Genomic DNA, 25,017 nt, shown 5'->3' on the forward strand with positions numbered 1-25,017 from the left:
TGCCGCACCACTCCCATCTGGGTGAGGATGGTCTGCCGGTAGTACAGGCGGATACTCAAGCGGGCGGCGGGGATAGGGGGATTGTTGCTACCGGGCCGCGGGAGCGGATGCCTACCACCCGGCGCGGTCCTCAAAAGAAGACGGTGCAGCCGACGGAGACTGCCACCGAGTCCAGGGGTGAGCCGCCGGTGCGGGTGACGAGGACCGCTGCTGGGACACAAAGGGCGCTGGAGAAAAAACGCCGGCAGCCTGACTCCCCCGTCGAGGAAGAGGAAGAAGGGGTGGTGATCGGAGTCCGCTAACAAAAGAAGGCCCGGCAAGCTGCGTCGAAGGTTGCAGTGGCGGAGGGATAGGCGGCAGCCGCCAGTGATCTGGACTCCTTCGCTGAGTATGCGCCATTCATGACAGAAGGGGAGCGGGCGTTCATTTTCCATTTGTGCGAGCGGCTGGGGTTCGGGGGTCTGGCGGGCCTATCGCGCCCGACGGCGATTGACCAATCGCCCTTCAGCTCGGCGTTTGGTCAAATATCTGCGGGATTACATGGTATGTTCGAGGCGGCGTCTAAGCAGCCCCGGGTTGAGGAAGAGCTCAGGGGAGAAATCGGAGGTCTCCAGAGGGAGTTGGCGGAGGCCAAGGAGAGACTGGCGGAGGTCGAGCGGGGACTGGTCAAGGCGGAGTGTGATTATGCGGACGCTCGTGGCAAGCTTAATGCGGCCATCCGGCGGGATCTGGAGAGGAATGAGCGCGTCTCCAAGTTGGAGCAGGAGATCGCGCTGCTGCAGGAGCGGATAGCCGCTAAAGATAAGAAGCTCATTATTGTGCAGCGGGAGTCTGCCGCCAGACTGGATGAGGTGCAGCGGCTGGACGGGGAGGTTAACCGCCTGAAAAATGAACAGAGTTCCTCTGCGGCCGCCGCCGTTGAAGCGTTCAAGCTGTCGGCGGAGTATAAAAAGACATTGACCGAAGCGGCGAAGTCTGGGGCCCGGGCCAATATAGACATGTTGACGCGGAAGGGCGCCATTGACTTTGCAAAGGCGTCACAGCCCGACGTGCCGGTGGTCGAGAGTGTCCCGCCGGAGACAGAAGTCGTGCCTGACCCTGCGGCGGGTACTCATTCGGGCAGCGGGGAAAGTGGCTCCCATCCGCCGGAAAGGTCCCGGCAGACTCCCCAGCAGACCCCGTCGGAGGTGTCACGTGCCGGATTTCTGGAGGCACACACCCGGGCGGATGGTACTATAGAGACTCCCAGTCCGACAGCTCGAGGGTCCGATCAGGCGAGCCGATCGGTTGTGCCGCCGCCTGTTGAAGCCGTAGAAGCTGAAGACAACCGCTGAAGCTAGCTGAGACTTCCATAGTTTTTTTTTTTTTTTTTGACACTTTGTAATAATGAACTACTTTGGGTGGGGAGTCCCAGCCCTGAAATGAAATTTCAGAGTTTGACGTTTGTCATGATGTGTTTGTACCGCTAGAGTTTTGACGTAGAGATTTTTCTTTTGCCAAGCAATGAAACATTAAAGGAATTAAAATTGGTCCAAGTGCACCACGTAGCGGACGTGGTCCGCTGACGATTCCTGGCGTTGCCAGTTGCCCTCAGTGCTAGACTTGGTAACAATGGTTTGAATAATTCCTCGTTTCATTGATAGCTGACTGATCAGCGTTTACAAAAGAGGGGTAGTACCCGTTGGGTAGCTTCCCTTAGCTAAATATTGAACAAAAATTTAGCTAAGTCAAGATGCTCTTGGGTAGCGGCATGACTATTTGTAATAATACCGAAGGTGTTCGGTATTCCAAGGGTGGGTCGTTGTGACGCCATCCTTGTCCATTAAGTAGAAGGTGCCTGGGCTAACGACTTCCACAATTTTGTATGGACCTTCCCAAGTTGGGCGAAGCTTTGTTGGCGGTGGAATGACTTCCTTCATTACCCAGTCCCCCAGTTGGAGGTTCCGGGCCTTGACTCTGGCGTTGTAGAAACGCGATACCCGCTGCTTGTTTTGCAGGTTGCATAGGTGGGCCTTGTGTCGCTTTTCCTCCAGGAGGTCCTTGTCCAGGTTGATGCCGTCAGTGTTGGTCTCTGGGCGGTAGCCCTCGACTCTGGCGGTAGGTTGAGAGACCTCAATAGGCAGGACAGCCTCCGTTCTGAACATCATGCAAAAAGGAGTTTCACCAGTTGCGGAAGTTGGGGTTGTTCTGATGGCCCATAGAACTTCCGGGAGTTTCTCCGCCCATAGACCCTTTGCTTTGTCGAGTTTTTCTTCAGCAGCTTTTTGATTATCTTGTTTGCTGCTTCGACCTGACCGTTGGTCTGGGGGTGGGCGACAGATGCAAAACTCATCTTAGTACCCAAGTTGGCGGTGAAAGAGATGAGCTCCTTGTTGTTGAATTGTGTGCCATTGTCGGTGATTATCGTGTGTGGGACACCGTAACGGCAGTAGATGTTCTTCCAGAGGAAGTGAATTACCTTGGCGGTAGTTATTGCTGTTAGTGGTTCCGCCTCTATCCACTTGCTGTCGTAGTCGATAGCCACTATGATGTACTTGAACTGGCCCTTGGCGGTTTGAAATTTTCCCATCAGATCCAGGCCCCAAGTTGAGTGGATCCATGGAGCGACGATAACTGATAGTGGTTCCGCCGGTGCATGCGGGATGTCAGCAAATTGTTGGCACTTGTGGCATGATCTTGATACCTGGCGGGCATCGTCGCCGAGAGTAGGCCAAAAATAGCCTTGTCGCATTGTGCGATTGGCTAAGGATCTGGCGCTTGAGTGGTTTCCGCATTCTCCGCTATGAATTGCTGCCAGAACGACCTTTCCCTCCTCTGGGGTTAGGCAGCGGAGGTTGGGATGGGTGAATCCCTGGCGGTACAGCTTGCCGTTCTGGATGTTGTAGCGGGTTGCCCTCCGCTGGAGTTGTCGCGCCTTAACTTTGTCTTCCGGCAATGTGCCGTTGCGCTTGTACTCAATGACTTCGTCCATCCAGCTGGTATTGACCTCAATGTTGAAGATCTCCGCCAGGGTTTTTGTGATACTTGGCTTGTCAAGACACTCCACTCTTGTGTCCGCTGGACTCTGATGTGGCTGGGCGGTTGCCAGTCTTGCCAGTGGATCAGCCTTGGTGTTCTTTTCCCTGGGGATTTGTGTGATGTTATGAAATTTGAATTTCTTGAGGAGTGTCTTAACGTACCCCAAGTATGCCGCTAACTGTTGGTCCTTGGCCTGGAAGCTGTCATTGACCTGGTTAACGACCAACTGGGAATCACTGAAGATGTTGACACTGTCAGCCCCTGAATCGATGGCGAGGAGTAAGCCGGCAATGAGTGCTTCGTACTCCGCCATATTGTTGGAGGCTTTGAAGTTGAATTTTAGCGCGTATTCCACATTCAGCCCCCCAGGTCCTGTGAGGATGACTCCGGCGCCGCTGGCCTTGGCGCTGGCGGAGCCGTCCACATGCAGGTTCCAATCTGATTGTAGGGGAGCTGGCTCCTTAGCGGTGACCATTTCCGTCCCGGGCTCATTCTCCGTGCTGGGATTGGGCTGACGCTCAGTGAGCTCGGCGATGAAGTCCGCTACCGCCTGGCCCTTCATGGCGGTTCTTGGCTTGTAATCTATGTCAAATTCACTGAGCTCGATGGCCCACTTGCTGAGGCGCCCTGAATGTTCAGGGTTCTGCATCACCTGTCTTAGTGGTTGATTGGTCAGCACGTGGATTGTGTGCGCTTGAAAATACTGGCGGAGGCGTCTGGCGGCAACGATGAGTGCAAGAGCTAGCTGTTCTAAGGGTGGATACCTTGTTTCTGCCCCGTTCATGCCTCTGCCGGCGTAGAAAACTGGGAGCTCGTCCTGTCCCTCCCGCCGGACAATGGCGCAACTCACCGCTGATACCGATACCGCTAGGTATATGAACAGTGTCTCTCCTTGCACAGGGATAGAGAGTAGTGGGACTGCCGCTAGGTAATCCTTCAAGCCCTGAAACGCCGTCTGACACTCTGGGTTCCAGTTGATGACTTTCTTGTGAGTCGTTTTGAGGAGCTTGAAAAATGGGGCACACCTGTCAGAGAGCCTGGAGATGAATCGAGAAAGGGCGGTTAACTTGCCCTGGAGGCACTGGACGTGTATCTTATACTCAGGGTCCGCCAGGTCGAGTATGGCCTGTACCTTGTCCGGGTTAGCCTCGATTCCTCGTTCACTGACAATATAACCCAGAAATTTGCTGGCGGTGACGCCAAAGAAGCATTTTTCTGGGTTGAGGCGCATGCCATAGGCCAGGAGGATGGTAACTATGATCTTGAGATTTGCCACATGTCCGCTGGCCTTTATACTTTTGACTAACATGTCGTCCACGTAGACCTCGATTATCTTGCCCAAATGTTCAGCGAACATAGCATTCATCAGCCGCTGATAAGTTGCACCGACGTTCTTCAGACCGAAAGGCATGACATTGTAGCAGTACAGCCCTTTGTCGGTGGTGAAGGTGGTACACTCCTGATCGCTGGGATGCATCTTGATCTGATTGTAGCCGGAGAAGGCGTCCATCATGCTGAGGAGTTCATGCCCGGCGGTCGCGTCGACCAGCTGGTCAATGCGTGGCAGAGGGAAACTGTCCTTTGGACATGCCTTGTTGAGATTTTTGAAGTCGACACACATCCGCCACTTGCCGCTAGGCTTCTTGACCATGACCAGGTTGGAGATCCACTGGGGATAGACTACCTGGCGGATGAATCCAATGCCCTGGAGTTTGGCGACCTCTTCTCCTATGGCGCGGTATTTCTCCTCGTCGAAGGCCCTTCGCCTCTGCTTGATGGGATGGAACGATGGCTTGATGGTTAGTTTGTGTGTGATGATTTCGGGAGAGATACCTGGCATGTCCGCATATGACCATGCGAAAACGGCGGCGTTGTCCCGCAGGAATTGAGTGAGTTCTGCGGCCACCTCTGGGTCTAGCTGAGCTCCTATGCGGACTGTCCGCTCTGGGTGCTCGTCAGAGATGCTGATGACCTTCAACGATGTTTCTGGATTGACCGGTTCCTTCCTTACATATTTCTCCTCCTCATCCCTAGGATCCTCGAAGATATCTGGTGGCGGTGCCCGATTTCCTACCGTTAGGATTTCGTGGCGGCGGGTTGACCGCACAATGGTGGTTGAGTAGCACTCTCGTGCTAATTGCTGACTTCCCTTGACACAGCCCGTGCCGTTGGGTGTGGGGAACTTCATGAGAAGCATGTATCCGGCGATGATGCATTTGAGCTTGTTGAGTGCCGGCCGTCCTATGATGGCATTATACGAACTGAAACAATCCACAACTATAAATTCAGTATGCACCTGTGCCATACATGGACTGGAACCGACGGTTAACCGCATGTAATCAGAACCTAGCGGTTGAGTGATATCGCCGGAGAAGCTAAGCAATGGCTCATGGTCTTGTAGTAGTTTCTTGTTCCGCCTAAGGTTGTTGTAACAACCGCTGAATATGACATTGACAGCAGATCCGCTGTCCACCAGGATTCTTCCCACTGACCATCTGTCGAGAATGGCATCGATCAGAAATGGGTCGTCATGGGGTAGATGTACTCCGCGCTCCTCCTCCTCTGAGAAGGTGATGGGCTCCCAACCAGACTTTGGGAGTTTGGCAGATCTCTCGTAGTGGATGTTGCAGACTTCCTTTGGGTGACTTGCGCGTGCATACCGCTTTCTTGCCCTGTGAGACATGTTGGTGATTGGAGCCCCGCCATCGATGGTGTTGATGCGGCCCAGTGGCTCAATGTTGGCAATCACAGGTGGCGGTTGGCGCACCTTAAACTGATCCATCTTGCCGTCATGGTACATGGTCTCAATGGCCGTTTTGAGAGTGTTGCAACTGTTGGTATTGTGACCGCTGTCCTCGTGGTATTTGCACCACATGCCGGTGTTTTTTGGCTTACCCTTTTTGGGGAATTTCGGTGAGGGTGGCGGTGGTATCTGATCCTTACATTGATTGTAAATTTCCTCGTACGAGGCTGTGAGGACGGTGAATACTGCATACCGCTGAGAGGATTCCGTCTGCTTGTTGCGATTGTCCCCATGGGATGGGCGGTTGCCCTTGTAGTGGTTATCTTTCTGCCTCTTGCTTTGATAACTGCCCTGCTGCCATTCCCTCTTCTTGTCAGCTGGCGGTGCAGTGGGGGCTTTGCTGGCGGTCTCCTGATGGCTGGAGGAGGGTTGAGATGACTTTGTTGGTGTTGCTGGTGGCGGTGGGGTTTCTCCATATGTGATAAATTCCGCCTGGGCATGAATGACCGCCTCACTCATAAGGTGATCATACGCCGCATTGGGATGATTGTAGTTGAGGTGATAGAGGAATGGTCCCTTGAGGAGTCCCTGCCTGAAAGCCGCCGAAGCCATCGTTTTGTCGAGATCGCGGCACTGAGATGCTGCCGCTCGCCATCTTGTGACGAATGCCTTCAACGATTCGTCCCCTCCCTGCCTGACGCCAAACAACTGGCTCGTGTTGTGATGACCGGCGGACAATAAGAAGAATCGAGAGAGGAAAGCATGAGATAATGCGTGGAATGAGTCGATGGACCCTGGCGGACACTCAAAAAACCAACTCATTGCCTCACTATCCAGCGTTTCGCTGAACAAGTGGCACAGGGTGGCGTCATCGAACCCCTTGTTGTTGGTGACCTTCTTGAACGTGTCCATGTGGACGAAGGGATCGGTCTTACCGCTATAATGTGACATTTTTGGGGTCTTTGCAAACGCTGGTCTGACGGCTTGCAAAATTGTAGCGGTGAATGGGCCTGGCCTGGACGCGAAGAGTGGGTTTGGGGCTGGCGCCGGGGTGCCTGCCTCTGCCAGGATTAGTCTCCGTTCTAATTGCTGCATCCTCTCCAAAATTTGGGTGGTTGCGTCGCCGGCGGGGCCCGCTCGGGTGCTCCGCGGAACTAACCCCCGCCCGGGAATGGGTAGATTGCCCTCAGTCCTTACTCTAGTCCTCGAGCGGTGGGTGCGCAGCGATGACTCCGCCTCCTGTTCCAACAGTTGTGGGACAGGGGGTGGTCCCATTCCCGCCAGCTCAGGTGGGTTTGGTGGTACCTGCATTTGCACGATGGGTCCTATACCAGCGGTAGGCCGGCTGTGTCTGGTGCTGTGTGAATGCTCACTTCGTGCGGGGTTGGCGTTTGCGTCCAGCGTCCGCCTTAGCTCGTCGAAACGTGTCATCAGTGTGGCCACCTGGTGTTGGGCTTCCGCCTTCTCCTTGCGTTCCTGCTCGCGTTCCCTGTTTGCTTTGTGGAGGTCCGCGAGCGCCAGCTCATACAAGGCGGTGAGGTCCTGACCTGGGGGACGGCTGCTGCTTGGATTTGTTTCACCGCCTGGGTTGACCGGGGTGTTGAATAGTGCGCGGTTGATGTTTACCGCTGGGTGGGCGGGTTGGGGAACGGCGGACTGGTCTGCCTGCTCTTCGACATTTCCCCCGCTGCCGTTAGTCATGGTAATTGTGATGGGATGACCTTCTGTTCAAGGATTCCCACAGACGGCGCCAATGTTAATGTCTAAAAGTCTAGCGGTAGCAGGACTTTAGCTAACGCTGATCCGATGGGCGGATCGATACTTGTGTTGTTGTAGTTCCCGTTACCTGTCAAGTGAAATACAAAGGGGCGTCAGAGGGAGACCGCGCTGGGCGGTCTTCAGCTCTCCGATGCCTAAGTTAGTCGATGTATTTATGTTGACAAAGTAACAGTAAGCAAGTATTGAATGCGTAATAAATGAGGAGAGAGGAGAGGACCTTTTATAGGTGAGGAAGAGGATGATCTTCTCCTTGTTTTCGATGTGGGACTGATGTGCTTCAGTTCCCAGTTTCAGTAGCTTCTGATGCTAACTTGACACGGCGCGTGGCGGCGCGTCTGCGGTGCTTTGGGGTTGCTCCGGGGCTCAGGCGGTAACCTGGCTAGCTGTCTTTACGCCAGTCACTTATATGGTGGGCGTTGGTACCCCTGGCGGTACAATGAGCGTGGCTCATTATAGCTAATTATGCTTGCAAATGCACATGTATGTACACAGAGTTGGTTTAAACATGAAGCAATCGATCGCCACCCTCAAGTTGTAATCCCATTCTGAATTGTCACTTACCTTTAGTTTTCGTTCATATTTACATTCTTATTACTACCCATTTCTTAAGTTTTGTTTTCCACATTTGTTAGAAACCATATACATGCTCACAATATATGCACACAATCATAAAAGGGATTAAGGCTTACCTTCAGCAATCACTGGCATGGATTCCATCTTATGCTGCAAACACGAACACTGAATATGGCCTTCTGTTACTTATCAACTTGCTTCTCAATGGACAGAACAATATGCAAAACGTCGGTAGTAATCAGGGACCAATTCATCTGTATATGTAGGAGACTTAACCCTCAAGAAGCTTCCCATTAAAGCTATCCATATCGGTTTAGGTTTCCTAGTTAGATTCTTAATGTAACACTTCATTGTAATCTTTCTTGCAGACTAAGAATAGGATTACTTACCTTAATGAATAGATACACTGCTTCATTAAGTTACAAGTATTGATTTACTGTTTGTATCCATGTTAAACTAGGATTGATATTAAGCTAATCATCAATTACTTTATGATGATATGTGTTATGTCCATATTTGATCTTACAATCTCCCCCTTGGACTCACACATATCATGCTCGATGATTTGCACCAGAGAACATCAAAACCTACTTAACTTACTGAAGTGCGCGCCAGATAACAAACTTAAATCGAAAATCCATTCCAACATGGTCAGATCACAGTTACTTATGCAGAGCAAGAAACAGTATACATTTTAACAAAAATGCAGAGTTTCAAAACCACAAACACAAGCTCCTGCAATCCACATATGTCAAACCAGAAGTGATACAATATATGTTAATGTGTATCAACAAGTAAACATATATTAGGTCCTACTTTATGTTTCTAAAACCAAAAACTCAAGCAAATTTACTGAACACTGATGGCTTAAAGATATTGCTTGAACCTTAACATCATGCTTCACAAGATTTTAGCCATCTGATAGCAAGTATAACTTTAAACACAAAATCGATAATTTTCAGAACATTCAACAAAAACTGCAGTAATAACCAAAATCTGAAAATACCTCAAAATTTATTAATAATAAAATCTGTCATTACAAACAAGTTCTGATAAACAAAATAAAAGATCACAACTAAAACACAAGAAGTCAAAAAACCTTAGAATTTTAAATGCTCCAATTGGACTAACTCTCTACTGAACCTAAGCATCTAAATTAGCTAAAATTCCAATGCTTGCTATATGTTTCTGGAATGCTGCTACTGACAATGCCTTGGTGAAAGGATCTGCTAGCTGTGAATTTGTGTCAATACTCAAAACAGCTATTTCACCATGCTTTACTCTTTCTCTAACACTATAATACTTTAGACCAATATGCTTGGAATTATTTGACCTTTTACTGTTCTTGCTAAAGAAAACTGCAGCCTCATTGTCACAATAAATTACAAGTGTTCCAGCCACAATGTGACTCAATACTTTGGTCTGCATGAGAAAATTCCTAATCCAAAGTCCTTCACACACAGTTTCATATACTGCAATAAATTCAGCTTGCATAGTAGAAGTTGAAACAAGTGTTTGTTTCATGGTTTTCTAAGCAATAGCACCTCCTGCAAGCAAGAACACATATCCACAAGTGGACTTCTTGGAGTCTGGATAATTCCCTGCAAAATCCGAGTCTGAGAATCCAATGAGTTTCAGATCCTCCACTTGCCTATAAACTAGCATGTGGTTCTTAGTTCTTTGCAGGTATCTCAACACTTTCTTCCCAGCTACCCAATGTTCATGGCCTGGATTAGATTGGAATCTTGACAAAATCCCTACTGCAAAAGACAAATCCGGCCTAGTGCAGACTTGTGCATACATGAGACTTCCTACAAGTCTGGCATAAGGCTTTGACTCCATATTTTCTTTCTCAACATCACTATTGGGACTTTGCTTCTTGGTTAACTTATCTCCTTTGGACATGGGAACTTCTCCAGCTGCACACTTCTCCATACCAAATCTCTTTAAAATTTTGGTAACATAATTCTGTTGAGACAAACCAAGTAGTCTCTGTGCCCTATCTCTTTTAATCTCAATACCTAGTACATAGGATGCTTCTCCTAAGTCTTTCATGTCAAAATTCCTTGACAGAAAACTCTTGGTATCTTTAAGCAATTTAATGTTACTGCTAGCCAAAAGTATATCATCCACATAGAGTACCAGAAAAATAAAATTGTTCCCAACAGTCTTCAAATAAACACACTCATCAACAAGATTTTCTGTAAATCCAAAAGTAGAAATCACAGAATCAAATTTCTTGTACCACTATCTAAAAGCTTGTTTTAGGCCATAAATTGATTTTCTTAACTTACACACTAAGTTTTCACTTCCAGCTTGTACAAACCCTTCTAGCTACCTCATATAAATCACTTCATCTAGTTCACCATTCAAGAAAGCTGTTTTAACATCCATCTGGTGCAGCTCCATATCAAAATGAGCCACCAAAGCCATGATTATCCTAAACGAGTCTTTTGTAGAAACTGGAGAAAAAGTCTCAGTAAAATCAATGCCCTCCTTCTATGTAAAACCTTTGGCAACTAATCTTGCTTTATGTCTCTCTACGTTGCCATTTGCATCTCTTTTGGTTTTGAAAACCCATTTACAACCTATAGGCTTCTGGTTGGGGTCAGGTTCAACTAATTCCCAAACTGCATTTTGACTCATGGAATTAATTTCTGCTTCCATTGCTTGCTGCCATTGATGAGATTCACTACTTTCAATGGCCTGATTAAATGTAGTTGGATCATTGTCATCTGCACAGTCCATTTCAATTTCTGCTTCTTGCAGATAAACAATGTAGTCACTCTCTTCCCCCCATAAGTTGGTTTTCTTGCTCTCTGTGATCTTCTAGGCTGAGCCACTGGAGGATGGTGAGGTTCAGTTACTTGACCAGTTACGTGGTCAGTTACTTGACCAGGGACAGTTACTTGGTCAGTTACATGGTCAGTGACATGGGCAGTGACTTGACCAGGCACAGTTACTTGGTCAATGACATGGGCAGTGACTTGATCAGTGACATGGTCAGTTACTTGGCCAGTTACTCGACCAGGTACAGTTACTTGGTCAGTGACATGGTCAGTTACGTGACCAGTGACATGATCAGTTACATCTTGTTCTAAAGGCAATGCTACACTTATATTCTCATCTGACACAATTTCCTCAAAATCTGAGGTTAAATCCTCAAGGTTTGTATTGTGAACTTTTTCACTTAGAAACTTTACTTGATGTGTTTCAAAAATTCTAGGTGAATGATGAGCTGAATATAATTTATAGCCTTTAGATTTATCTGGATAACCTATAAAATAACAACTAACAGTTTTGGGGTCAAGTTTATTCAAGCTTGGATTATAAATCCTAGCTTCTGCATGACTTCCCCAAACATGACAGTGATGAAGACTAGGTTTCCTGCCACACCAAAGCTCAAAAGCAGTATTTTCTATGGCTTTGCTAGGTGTCCTATTGCAAATATAATTTGCAGTTTTTAAAGCCTCACCCCACAGAAATTTAGGCAAACCAGTTGTACACATCATACATCTAACCATGTTCAAAAGAGTCCTATTCTTTCTCTCTGCAACACCATTCTGTTGTGGATTATAGGGTGTTGTGTATTGAGCTTTAATTCCATTGTCTTGCAAAAACAAGGCAAATTGACCCTTTTGTTGGCCGGATTCAGTGTACTTTCCATAGAACTCTCCCCCTCTATCTGACCTCACTGTTTTGATTTTCTTTTCCAGTTGATTTTTTACCTCAGACTTAAAGATTTGAAAGGCTTTCAATGCTTGTGCCTTTTCTGAAAGTAGATAAATATAACTGTATCTAGAAAAGTCATCAATGAATGTGATAAAATACACATTCCCACAGATAGTTTGATGCCTAAATGGTCCACATATATCAGTGTGTATGAGTTCTAATAAATTTTGGCTTCTATATGCAGTCTTCTTTCTAGTATTAGTTATTTTTCCCTTAAAGCATTCAACACAGTCTGTTAGATCAGAAAAATCAAGTTCATTTAGGATGTTGTTTTTCACCAAAATTTTCAGTCTCTCTTTTGAAACATGGCCGAGTCTTCTATGCCATAAAAATGTAGACTTTTCATTTAGTTTGGTTCTTTTAACACCTGTTAAAGTGTTAGTACTGTTTGTGTTATTTTCAACAAGTAAAATTTCTTGTTGAGCCATTGAACAATTTAACTGTAAATAATCATTCATAATAACACCAGAACCAATTTGAACAGAATTTTTAGAAATAAGAATTCCATTACTATCCATAACAAGTCTACAACCAGATTTTACTAAAAGAGAAACCGAAACCAAATTCCTTCTCATGGAAGGTACATAAAAAACATTGTCCAAAACTAACAATTTTCCTAATCCTAAATCGAGCTTTAGGGTTCCAATAGCCTTGACTGCCACTCTCATGCCATTGCCTACACACAGGTTCACTTCATCACTTTTTGGGATTCTCCTACTTATGAATCCCTGCAAAGAATTAGTAATATGAATAGGTGAGCCTGAATCTATCCACCAAGACTGTGGTTCAACATTTATAAGATTAATTTCTAAAGAAAAAACTGTATTAGAAAAAATCTTACCCTTTTTGGCTAACCAATTTTTATAGCCAGTGCAGTCCTTTTTCATGTGTCCTACTCTTTTGCAAAAGTAGTACTTGAACCTAAATGGCCTATTTTCCTTGGCCACTGCAGCTGTTGAACTCTTAGTTATGGCTTTGATAGGCTTGAGCTTATTTTGGGGCTTTTTCCTTTTAGGCTTCTCAATGAGGTTAATGGTTGTAGCAGGTTCCTTTTCTTCCTTGATCCTAGATTCTTCATCCACACAGATGGATATAAGTTCATCTAGAGTCCAGTTTCCCTTTTGAGAGTTGTAACTGGTCCTAAGATGACTAAAACTGTTAGGCAAGGAATGTAGTGCATAATGCACTACCTGCTCATCCCTAACCCCCATCAAGAGCTCCCTGAGTCTGCCATTTATATTGATCATCTTCATAATATGCTCTCTAACTCCCCCTGAACCCATGTACTTCAAATCATGAAACTCCTTGGTTAGCCTAGCAGCTTCTGCCTTTTCACTTTCTTTAAACTTAGCACCTATGAGTTCCAAAAAATCTGATGCTAGCTCAGGTTCTTCTATACTTCCTCTGACAGTCTTGGACATAGAGGTACGAATGAGGTTCTTAGCCATTCTATTGGATCTATGCCACTTCTTGTAAAGATCAGTTTCCTTCTTAGTGCTCTTTTCAGTTAACTCTTCAGGTTTGTCCTCAGTGAAGCAATAGTCTATGTTCTCATACATTCTCATATAGTTCTCTACAGAATCTAGCCAAGCTCTATAGTTGGTTCCAGTTAGCATCAAGACACTGTTCAAGTTCATGTAAGAGTTACCTAAGGAGCAAAACAAAAATTCGTGTGAGTTCTCAATTTGTAAAGAAAATAACTTTAAGTTTTCTGTGTTTTATTTAGCTTTAAGCAACCAAAACAAGAACATACAGAAAACCTAAACAATCCATACTTGCATTCATATCAGTCCATAACCAAAAATAATGTTAAGCAACACTTTTGAGCAGAAGCATAACATCCTGGAGTTCTTTATCAATATACCATGTTCAATGAAAACAAGTTATCCAAAGAAATTTATCCACATCTTTAGACAGAAGAAAAATTTCTAAGTATCCGTATTTATTTTCATCAAGCACGCATATTGCTGTTTTGTATTCTAAAACCATACTTGACCACTTCTTTGGAAGATAAAACTGAAGCATAGTTTTAAAACACAAAACACAATTTCAGTTTTGTTACTCGATCAATTACATGGTCAGTGACCTGACCAGTTACGTGGTTAGTGACCTGACCAGTTACGTGGTTAGTGACCTGACCAGTTACGTGGTTAGTGACCTGACCAGTTACGTGGTCAGTGACATGACCAGTTACATGGTCAGTGACCTGACCAGTTACATAGTCAGTGACCTGATCATTGTTTTCTGCCAATATCAATGAAGAATGCTTTGTGCATCATAATCACTTATGCCAACAGAAAACCACAAAACTCATGAGCTTTTAACTTTATATTCTACCCAGATTCATCCTTGTAAGAAAATTAAGCTCTCGTATCTATCAATTTTAATTGTGTAAACAAATTCTGGGAGATTTTTTGTTCTTCATGCAATTTTACACAATCACAGATACAATACCATATCATCAATCAATTCATCATGCATATTCAAGCACAATCAAAAGTGTTTCGATTCCAAGAAACCACAGAACAATCAAGAAATTGTAAATTTCATCCGGTCACCATCTACTCTAACCTAACGCACGCCGGGAATGCAACTAGTGTTCTTGAGCACAATCAAAATTCAATTATCATGCTATGAATCAAAATCAATTTCCATAGAAAAACCTGTTTTTGCTTTTTCCCCAATTTGCTGCTAAAAATCACAGCGGAAGCGTGAATTTGATAATTAACCAGATGCAGCAATCGACTTAAGTAACTTACTTTGATAAGTTACATGACCAGTTACATGGTCAGTGACTTGGTCAGTTACTTGACCCGCAAAGCAAAAAACTTTTTTTTTTTTTTTTTTTGTATTTGTTTTGCAAAACCCTAAAACGATTTTGATATATGTGAGCCTATGCTCTGATACCAATTGTTAGAAACCATATACATGCTCACAATATATGCACACAATCATAAAAGGGATTAAGGCTTACTTTCAGCAATCACTGGCATGGATTCCATCTTATGCTGCAAACACGAACATTGAATATGGCCTTCTGTTACTTACCAACTTGCTTCTCAATGGACAGAACAATATGCAAAACGTCGGTAGTAATCAGGGACCAATTCATCTGTATATGTAGGAGACTTAACCCTCAAGAAGCTTCCCATTAAAGCTATCCATATCGGTTTAGGTTTCCTAGTTAGATTCTTAATGTAACACTTCATTGTAATCTTTTTTGCAGACTAAAAATAGGATTACTTACCTTAATGAATAGATACACAGCTTCATTCAGTTACAAGTATTGATTTACTGTTTGTATCCATGTTAAACTAGGATTGATATTAAGCTAATCATCAATTACTTTATGATGATATGTGTTATGTCCATATTTGATCTTACAACATTTTCTGTGATACTTCGCCTTGAACATGTATTATTCTAACAATGTAGAAATAATATTTCAAGCCAACTCTGGTAATTATAGAAGTGGAAAAGTTAGGAGTTTGCTTATACTAGTACTATCCGTTTTACCATTCATTTTTCCATTGCTATCCGTTTTACAGTTGGTTTCACTGCTCTGTTACTAGTAAATACACTAATACACCAGTCAGTTATGTTTAACTTTCTGTAAGATTACAAAATATAAGCATCAATTACGAGGGACCTTTTGTTCAAAGAGGATCAACTATGATGAATGCTGCAATATCGATACAGTAAATTGGAACCGATGAAAGCAAAATTTTGGGAAATTAACATTACTTCAAGGTCTTGCTTTCCCTACAAAACATTTGAGGGCAACTATAATTTTATTTCCTGGATATAGTTTATTAATTGAACTTCGGATGACGGTTGGGTCATAGCTCAGTGGTAGAGAGCATTTGACTGCAAATCAAGAGGTCACCGGTTTGAACCCGGTTAGGCCCTTAATATTTTTGTGTTCTTTTTAACTATTTTTACAGCAATATCTCCTTTTTGGCAAAACTAAAATGGATTTACTTTAATATCTACAAATCATAATGCACGTACAAGGCATGTTCAAGATTGTCAAAGACTTATTCAAAGTCATTATGGACTAGATTTTGTTCACCAAAATGACTCCAGTTGTTGGAGAGGATGATTTGTGTGATAAGACTATTAAAATATTAAAAATATTTAACCCCAACTCTACCCTCGTATAAATATATGCAGAAAAAGCAAAATAAACATAAATAAATAGGGTTAATTGCACATAAGCCCATTTTTGAATATGTTTTTAGCCGTTGGTGGCCCTATTTTTTTTGCCCCCTTATAGTGCATTTTTTTTTTTAAAGAATTTTGTGAAGCACATGTACAAAGTTAATTTGGATTTGACTTTTTAACCAACTTGGATCGGGAAACCATAATTCACAAGGCATGTTCAAGAATGTCAAAAGCTTATTCAAAGTCAATATGGACTAGGTTTTTTTCACCAAAATGACTCAAGTTAATTGGTGGAGAGGAGGATTTGTGTGATTAGACTATATAAATACAAGAAAATCTCATTGTAAACACACACCCTTCACCTTATCTTCTCTCTTGTTCATCTGCCATCATCTTCTTCTTCTTCTTCTTCCTTTCCAATCTCTTTGAAAGCTAAAAGATGGCTATTGTACCCTTCACCTTCTCTTCTCTCTTGTTCATCACCATCATGCATGCTTGGAACTATGGCAACTGCATCATCCCACATTACGCAAAAGTTTGAAGAGTGGATGGCAAAGCATAACCGCGTCTACTCCAATAATTTAGAAAAGGAGAGGCGTTACAAAATTTTCAAGGAAAACTTTAAGCAAAGGCGAGCCAGGTATAACACTGAACCTAAGCTGAATATATTTGGTGATCAAACCGATGATGAACTCCCCAAAGGCTGCGTGAGACTACCCTTAGAACCACTGGAGATTTCCTACAATCCTATTTTCTATGATGAATTTGCTCCTGACAACAAAAATTGGGCATATGAAGGAGTTGTCACTGAAGTTAGACGCCAGCAGGGCGGTAAGAATTATAATTATGTCGCAACTACACAGCTTAAAAAATAAATGATCAGATAGACAAATAATTTCCACCCACAAAAATTTGTTTTGTTTCTTTTGTGCTTCTAATAAATTTATTTTCCCAAAGGAAAAAAAAAAATCAAATAGATAAATAGTTTTGAATTTACTCCTAACAGCTACTGACGTATATTTCTTCTGAATTTTTTTTTTCATCACATATATGCACGTGCAGATACTTGTTGGGCTTTTACAGCAGCAGCTGCAATCGAAGGAATTGTAAAAATTAAAAAAGGCGAATTAGTTACATTGTCTCCTCAACAAATTGTAGACTGTACTCTGGCCCGAGAAAAGTATAGAGAGCACTACGGACTCAAGGGCACAATTGGCGGTGGTCACCCAGAAGCGGGGTTTGAATATGCAGCGGACTATGGAATCAACCGAGAGATCACTTATCCATTCATCGGGCGGGACCAACCATGCAACGCCAAATTGGAAAGATATCCTTATACAAAGATAAGTGGTTACTTAGGCATACCTCCAAATGTTGAAAATCTTATGAAGAAATATGTGGCTAGCCAACCGATTGCAGCCGTAATGGAAATCACTAGGACATTCCATCGTTACATAGATGGTGTATACCAAGATGAATTTGGGGAATGTGGAAGGTTACCAATGAGAAACCGTAGCTATCACGCTGTTACAGTTGTTGGGTACGGGACAGATGAAGATGACATGGACTACTGGTTAGTGAAGAATTCTTGGGGCCCGGATTGGGGTGAAGAAGATGGATATTTTCGAATTCAAAGAAATGTGTATCGGCGATTTATAATGTGGTCTTACACTTGACATCAGAATCAGTAGTAAAAATTAACTTCCATATCGTGATTTATAATCGTGATTTATAATCGTAGCAAAAATTAACTTCCATATCAATTACGATATTTTATAATGTGGTCTTACACTTGACATCAGAAGTCCTAGAGATCTCAGAATCAAAAGCCCTGAAAATAGTTGGAACCAAAAACAAGAATTGGAACACCATTTGAAGTAGAAAGTTATGAGAAAAAGAAAAAAAGCTGAAGCTTAAAGCAAGGAAAATATTTTGCATTACATTATCAGCTTAAAAGGTTGTTGCAGCGCAATTCTTTTTTCTTTCTTTTTCCTTGAGGTGTTAAAAACATATCAAATGGTGTCCATTCTTAGAAGTTTAAATCAAGTCTGCTACTTAACCTCTCCAATAGAGAAAATCGGAATTCATGAGTCATGCTCCGACTGAAGCTACTCAGAATTTAGATTATAATCAATTTCAGCAACTATGTAACATTATACAAGCCAAACAACCATGTAGTAATGCAGAATATAGTTCTCATCTGAGATCCCTGATAATTTATTGCAACAGTAGCTGATATAACTGAAGTCCGAAAACCATTAAAATGGAGAACTGGTAGAAAAGACGTCCCTATTGAAATTTCACAGATCATAGGAAAACTTCCCCTACATTCACTTAACCATCTCAAACACATTCGTCATACACACTCCTTGTAGGAGTCCACCTAGTATGTAGCAATTGTATCAAAAGGTAGCTTTGTTGCTTTAAATACAGATTTCATTTTTATCAAGCTTGAAACCATGGAATGTGCACAACACGTACACCTTGTAGGAGTCCACCTAGTATGTAGCAATTGTACCAAAAGGTAGCTTTGTTGCTTTAAATACAGATTTCATTTTTATCAAGCTTGAAACCATGGAATGTGCACAGGGTAAATACACCTATTTGGCTCGTTTTAACAGCTAAAGAAAACATGGCCTGGGCATAAATACCAAACATCAGGCAAAGGCAGACTTGGTCATATTTCAGATCCAAAAACTACTAAACTTCAACTATCATCACACTAGTGAAACAGTACTCAGAAACTAAAATTGCAATCCACAATAAGAATTCTAGGTGTTAGGGCTTTCTCCTAATTAAGAGTCTAAACTACATATGTTGGCTACTGCTGTTGTGGTGACTCGATCAACTTGTCTGCATCAAAATACAAGGCATTACCAATTGCAAAGTTGTATTATTCATGTAAACTCTAATGATCAATAGATCAATTTGCAATCTGGGAAGTGCAATTCATTGGAAGGAGTACTAAACCTCCAAATGCATTATGATCTGGTTTAAACATCTCAAATCAAACGTCCTAAAAATTGCAAATCAAATGCCCATAGAATATGCATAAACCTAGGAATAAAAAAAATGAAGGAAAAAAAAATGCAGAAAGTTGGGAAGACAGTTGATAAATAGGCTTGAAGCAATGAAGTCCAGCAATTTAAGCTATTACATTCAACAATTGTTACATAGTCAGGTATCTACTCTACTGCTTCATTTCCCGCCTAACAGAACATTGTCATTCATAACTTCAGAATTTCTAAGCCAGTACTAATGCAGAATAGAATTCTTATCTCAAAAAAACTCTGCATTCAAGTACTAATGCAGAATAGACTATTTTATGCAGAAATAGTCTCTCAAATCTGAAAACCATCAAAACTACACACCAAGGGACTTATATCATGTACAATTTAATTTTAGAAATTTTAGAAAAAGCATACTGGGTTTCCTCCAGTATACTATGAAATTCCTAAACAGCAGTGTATAGTAGTCAATTTAATAAATTGGAATCTTAGAATAAAAATTCCATTAATACAGAACCTAATGCACCAGTTCCCCTTTCCATTATTCACTACTAGAGAAAACCCATTTGGAGACAAATCTTTTCGGGACGGACCAATTTTTCGTCTCCCAAACACATGATTAGAGACGAAAAAATTTGTTTTGTCCCTAAAAATTTTGTTTTCAAAACTCTCAATTTGACACTATTTAGAGGCAAATAAGTTTCAATTACAGACAAAAAAATATCTGTCCCAAAATTTAATTGGGGACGAAATTTAATTTTGTCTCCTATGCATTTTAGATTTTGTAAATAATTGGTAAAATTTAAGCGGTTAGTTCAGCTGAATTTCAAATTTTGGACGAAAAAAATTAGGAGCAAAAACTTTCGCCCCTAATTTTGTTTGCACTATTTTTTTTTTGTTTCTTTTTTAACTTTTCATCTGGGCGGGGTTTGGCAAAAATAAAGAGTGTGTAGCGACTGATTGTGATGGAAATGATCTAGTTTCAATCTCACATATAAATAGCCTCTCCATTTATTTTTCTTCTCCCCTAATCTACGTTCTTCGAACTATATGACAACCATTGCTTTGCGACTTCCCCATACGAACCTCTGAACACCAACACCTCCCAACAGCGGGGTCTCTGTTATACCATCCCTCTCATCTATCTCGCCTCTCTGATTTTCTATCTCCTCATTTAGTACCCTAAATCTCTAATTAGGGTTTTCAATGTTGCAGAATTTCATTCTTTTTTTAGCTTGGTATTGCTTAATTTTGTTTTTTGATGTTAGAGAGGCGACTAGAAGACAATTGCATTGCTGACTGCTACTAAGAACCTAAGAGAACTTTTTTGAAAGTCCGGATTCTAGATAATCTTATATGTGAAAAGAGATTAGTGTATTAGGATTCTTTTATATGAATATTAAGTAAAAATATATTAATCGACAACGGGGTGAATATGCTCATTCACCCTGGGGGTGAATCTAAGAATTGTTCATAGCGTATTAGGATTCTTTTATTTTAATTAATTAATTTATTAAAATAAAAAGGTTTGTTAGCCAAAATAAAGTTTTTTTTACGTAAATACCCCTTATAGAGATACTATGAAAATCATGTTAATGAAAAAAGATAAACAAGTAAAATTACAAATCACAAAAAAAAAAATAATCCTTTGATCTTGTATTAAAGGTATTGAGGATAGAAATCTCTTTTAGGCTAACCAAAAAAACAGATATTAGAGAAGAAGGCGAAAAAAAGAGCTCTGCTAGGGTTTTGTCTTCTTGCCGCCTTCGTCATCAAATGGAAAGATCCAAGGGGAGGATTCGATCAATTTTATTGCCAAGAACCGCAGTCTCTTTGATTTGTCATTGTCAATTAGGTACGCGCTCTGAGCCTTTTTACTTTATTTGGTTGCTGATAGGAGCATTTTAATGCGACGTTTTACTTGTTTTTCCCTGCATTTTCTGCGTCATTTCCTTAATAAAACCCTGTTTAGGAAAGTTTCCATTCTTTGATTGGGAAAGTTCCTATTTGTAGAAAGTTTCTATTCTTGTAGTTTCTATTTATCATTTTTAGTAAGTTTCCATTTTCGGTAGTTTCTATTTTTCATTTTTAGAAAGTTTCCCATTTTCAGTTTAGGAAAGTTTCTATTTTTCTTACTAGTTTCTATTTTCAGGACCTCCGAGCTAGAAAGTGGAAATGAACTCATAAATGGAAAGAGGAGCTTGCGAACTACAAGGGGAGCAAAGATGAAGAACAATGAGCCACAGAAATGAGCAGAAATGAAGAGAAGAAGTTTTCCTGGTCCAACCAGGAAACCCTGCGGAAAGGAGGAAAGCCCACCTATGAAGTTTCCAACGTTACTATGAAAAAGAAATGGAAAAATAAAGTGTTGTGACGTTGGAAGATGACATGGCATAGAAGTGACGCATGGAGGCCCAAAAACTATCAAGACTTGTTGGATTTTCGGCTAATTGGATAAAAGCCACAAAAGCCCATGGAACTAGGGTTTGTGACGCAAACCCTAGTCCTAAAGATGTTATGCCGTGAATTTGCAAGAGAGAAACAAGGAAGAGGCGTCCAAGAAAATCAAAAATTAAAAGGAGACTTTCTAGGGCTATTTTTTATGGAAATAAATCAAGGGATAAACCCTAGAAGACTCCTAGCCGTCCAAGCCAAGAGAAAAAGGAGGGATTGCCGTGCAAACCCTAGGGAATTCGGCCAAGGGATAATGAAGAAAGAAACTAGGGTTTTGCCGTGGGGAAAAATCAGAAAATAAAAGAGATTTCGTGGAGATTTCTTAGGGAGCTTTTAAAGGAAAGAGAATATGTGTTGAACACAAAAAGCTCTAAAAGGAGTCTAGATTCATCCCCCTTTAATCCCTAAATATATTGTTGCCGAAATTGGTGTATAAAATCAGAAATTATCTTTTTATTTCGGCAAGAATTATTTAGGGAATTAATATTGGAATTTTGTGATTGGTTGCACCACTTCATAGGGCTTATGTGGCAAGAATTCATTGGAGGAAAATATGTGGATAAAGCAAGCAATAGCCGTGAGCTTTTCTAGGGTTTTTGACGGCATGGAGACCTAGGGGACGTCCCCTATATAATCTCCCCTCTTCTCAACGTTTTGGAGTTCCCACTTTTGCGTTTACACTTTGAAAAAAATCAGAAAACTCTCTCTAGCCTAGCCGTGTTCTTCTCCATCCTCTAGGGCAACCACGAAGTTCAAGCAAGGCCAAGGAAGAAGAAGCCAAGCCGTGCACATCATCCATCCTCCACCTTGAAGATTGCTTTCGAAATTCAAGAGACCACATCATCACTTCATTCATCTCACCTTCATCACGGTGTAATCCGATTCTCCTTGTAACTTTGCTTTGTAATTTCGTTGGTTATGCCCTAGTTGACACACATGTTTGAACAAGTGTTGATTTCTGCAATTTTATGATTAATTGTTAATTTTCAGATTCATATATTGTGATTTATGGTTGCTTTTGTGTGAGTGTTTGATTAAATTTGCATGATAGAAATCTTTTGTATGATAATCTTGAATGGTTCGAAACATTTAGGGTTTTTATGTGAATGTTGCTACGAATTTGAGAACATGGATCAACTTTTTGGTTATGTGTTCTTGAATCGTTAAGTAGTAAAGGTTTTGTACAAAGACCGAATTTAATCAAAGAAGATTGCAATTAGGTGGACTTTTTCATACTAAGTTGCACATTCGAGTTGATAGTCTTTCTAGGTGCTTAATGCGTTAAACATGACATGATTGACTAGCTTTCTAGGGTTTGATTGCATGTTTGATAGGATTAGTCTAGGTGCTTTCGCTTAGGTTAATTAGCATTGAAAGTAAAATATGGGAAATTGTTTGCTTTTGAACGTTTCACATGATCAACTCCTCTTGCATGACTATGATGAACAATGATGAACTTGAATCAATTTTAATCATGAGTTTCGACTTTGATCCTTGTACTCACATCCCATTTGTGTTTTTATGTTTTTACATTTTAATTATGTAGTTAACTTAGTATTTATTTTCGGCAAAAGAAAAACCAAAATCTCCCCTATTTTCGTAAATAATGTTTATACTTGTGAATATCTTTGTGAATATTATACTTTGTTTTAATTTTAATTGTTTAATTGTTTGAAAATGACAGGTGTACCCTCAATCCCCGGAATAGAACGATCCCTACTTACTTTATACTACTAATGACATTTCAGGGTTAAATTGGTCGCTCAACAAAAGCGACATCAATTTTTGGCGCCGTTGCCGGGGATTGAAAAATCATTTGTTGCTTTGTGAATAATATGTGTTTTGTTTATTATTGTGACCAAAAAAAAAAAAAAAAAAAATTGCATTGTTAATTATTTTGTAATTGTCGAAAATTAGTTACTTAGGTTGTTGTTTATATTGTTGAATACGAATTTTTATTGTAAGTTGTAAATTAAAGAAGGAATAGGTGAAGTCGTGTTTATTAATATTGGCCTAAACCCCTTATTGGTACCTAGTCCAGGTCCCTTAAGGTTGAGGGCGGCCTTTATTAACATTCATTGAACTGTCTTCACACTTAGGACCTTTTATATCCAAGTAAGTATAGCCTATGTGGGATGGTGTCTAGGAAGGGGACAACGCTCATGACTGGTTCTTGAATTCAGAAGTGCGTGCAAATGAGCCTAAACCACAATGTGGGAGTAGCTCATGCCAAAATGGATTCTACCTCTCGTGGTCGCCCTCCCCTACCTGGCCATTTCAGTAAGGTTGCCCAAAGGATGTAGGAGGGACTTTGTGTCTAGACGAATATACTTGGGCCGCACGTCCTCTTGATTTACCGCTTAGAATTGAATTTGAAATCAATGATATATATAACAAATGAAAATATTGTGATTCACTAAGGTATATTGGATTAAACATAGTCTTGAAAAGGGTAGCTGTTTCAGTCCCATTGCACATCGAGACTCCCTGTTCCCGTACCTAAGTGTTGAAAATAATTGTAAAGAAAAAGAAAGAATGTAAATAATTGTACTTAATTTCGTGAAAAAAAAAAAAAAATGTGTGACGTTTGTTTGTTGTCTTGTTTGAAAGTTTTGTGTAAAATGTGTCTAATCTTGTAAACAAAAGAAAAGAATTAATTGTAAATATCGTTAAATTCTTGATTGTTATAAGTGTGTAAAATCGTATGAGTAGATAAGGGCCCTTTTGTTAATATTGGCCTTAACCCTTCATTAGTGCCTTTCTAAGGTCTTATGAGGTTGTGGGCGGCTTTTATTAGCATTTGGAGAACTGTCTAACACATGAGTTCTTTTCAAGCTGAGTAAGGGGCATATAGGTGGTGTCTTAGGTTGAGACCCTGGGTGATGGGTTCAAATTGGATCTCAGAGACACTATAGACTGTGCGTAAACCACAATGTGGGAGTAGCCAATAGGGGCCTAAACCTCAATGAGGGAGTAGCCTCCGTAGTGTCACCAAAATGAGTCCTCCCTCTCACTTATCTCTTAATCTGGCCATCTAGCCTTCTGAAACAAAGGAAAGCTACTTATGTCTAGGCGACTATCCCTAGATCGTATCTCACCAATGGTAGTGGTTTCTATTGGGCTCGACTTACAACTTGTAATCAATTAAGATATTAACTTTATTTTGTAAAGATAATAAGATACTTGAACATAACCTCCACTTGTAAATTGTGTTGTTTTGTACATTTTATACTTGTATAAACTTCTTACGTGGTTGATTTGTGAAAAGATTGTGGATAGTTTGTAATTTATACTTCTCTTTATACTTGTATAAATCATAAATAGTAAATTCGTGAATAGGAACTTGTGAATAGTGACTCGTGAATAGTAAAGTTGATGTATAAATCACTAATTTGTAATTAACTCACTTTATACTTTGCTAACTTCTTTGAATTTTGATGATGTTCAGGATTTCTATGAATGACCGAGCCTTTTGGACCCTCTACACTAAAGGAAATTGAAGCAAGGCTCGCTCGTTTGAAGGGTCCTTCACTCCTTGAGTTCACA

The 25,017-nt window shown here is 41.5% G+C and overlaps 1 protein-coding gene and 1 non-coding gene across 2 annotated transcripts; both read left to right on the forward strand.

The window, feature by feature from the left end:
- Window positions 1–15,681: 15,681 nt before the first annotated feature.
- Window positions 15,682–15,754, forward strand: TRNAC-GCA. Its single transcript has one exon. It is a non-coding gene; the product is annotated as a tRNA-Cys (tRNA).
- Window positions 15,755–16,512: 758 nt separating this feature from the next.
- LOC112171261 (zingipain-2) lies at window positions 16,513–17,685 on the forward strand. The gene is made up of 2 exons (XM_024308470.1): window positions 16,513–16,840; window positions 17,072–17,685. The coding sequence occupies exons 1-2, from the start codon at window positions 16,513–16,515 to the stop codon at window positions 17,683–17,685; spliced, it is 942 nt and encodes a 313-aa protein (XP_024164238.1).
- Window positions 17,686–25,017: the final 7,332 nt, after the last annotated feature.

Source organism: Rosa chinensis, chromosome 6 (assembly GCF_002994745.2).
Source record: "Rosa chinensis cultivar Old Blush chromosome 6, RchiOBHm-V2, whole genome shotgun sequence".
Taxonomy (NCBI): domain Eukaryota; kingdom Viridiplantae; phylum Streptophyta; class Magnoliopsida; order Rosales; family Rosaceae; genus Rosa; species Rosa chinensis.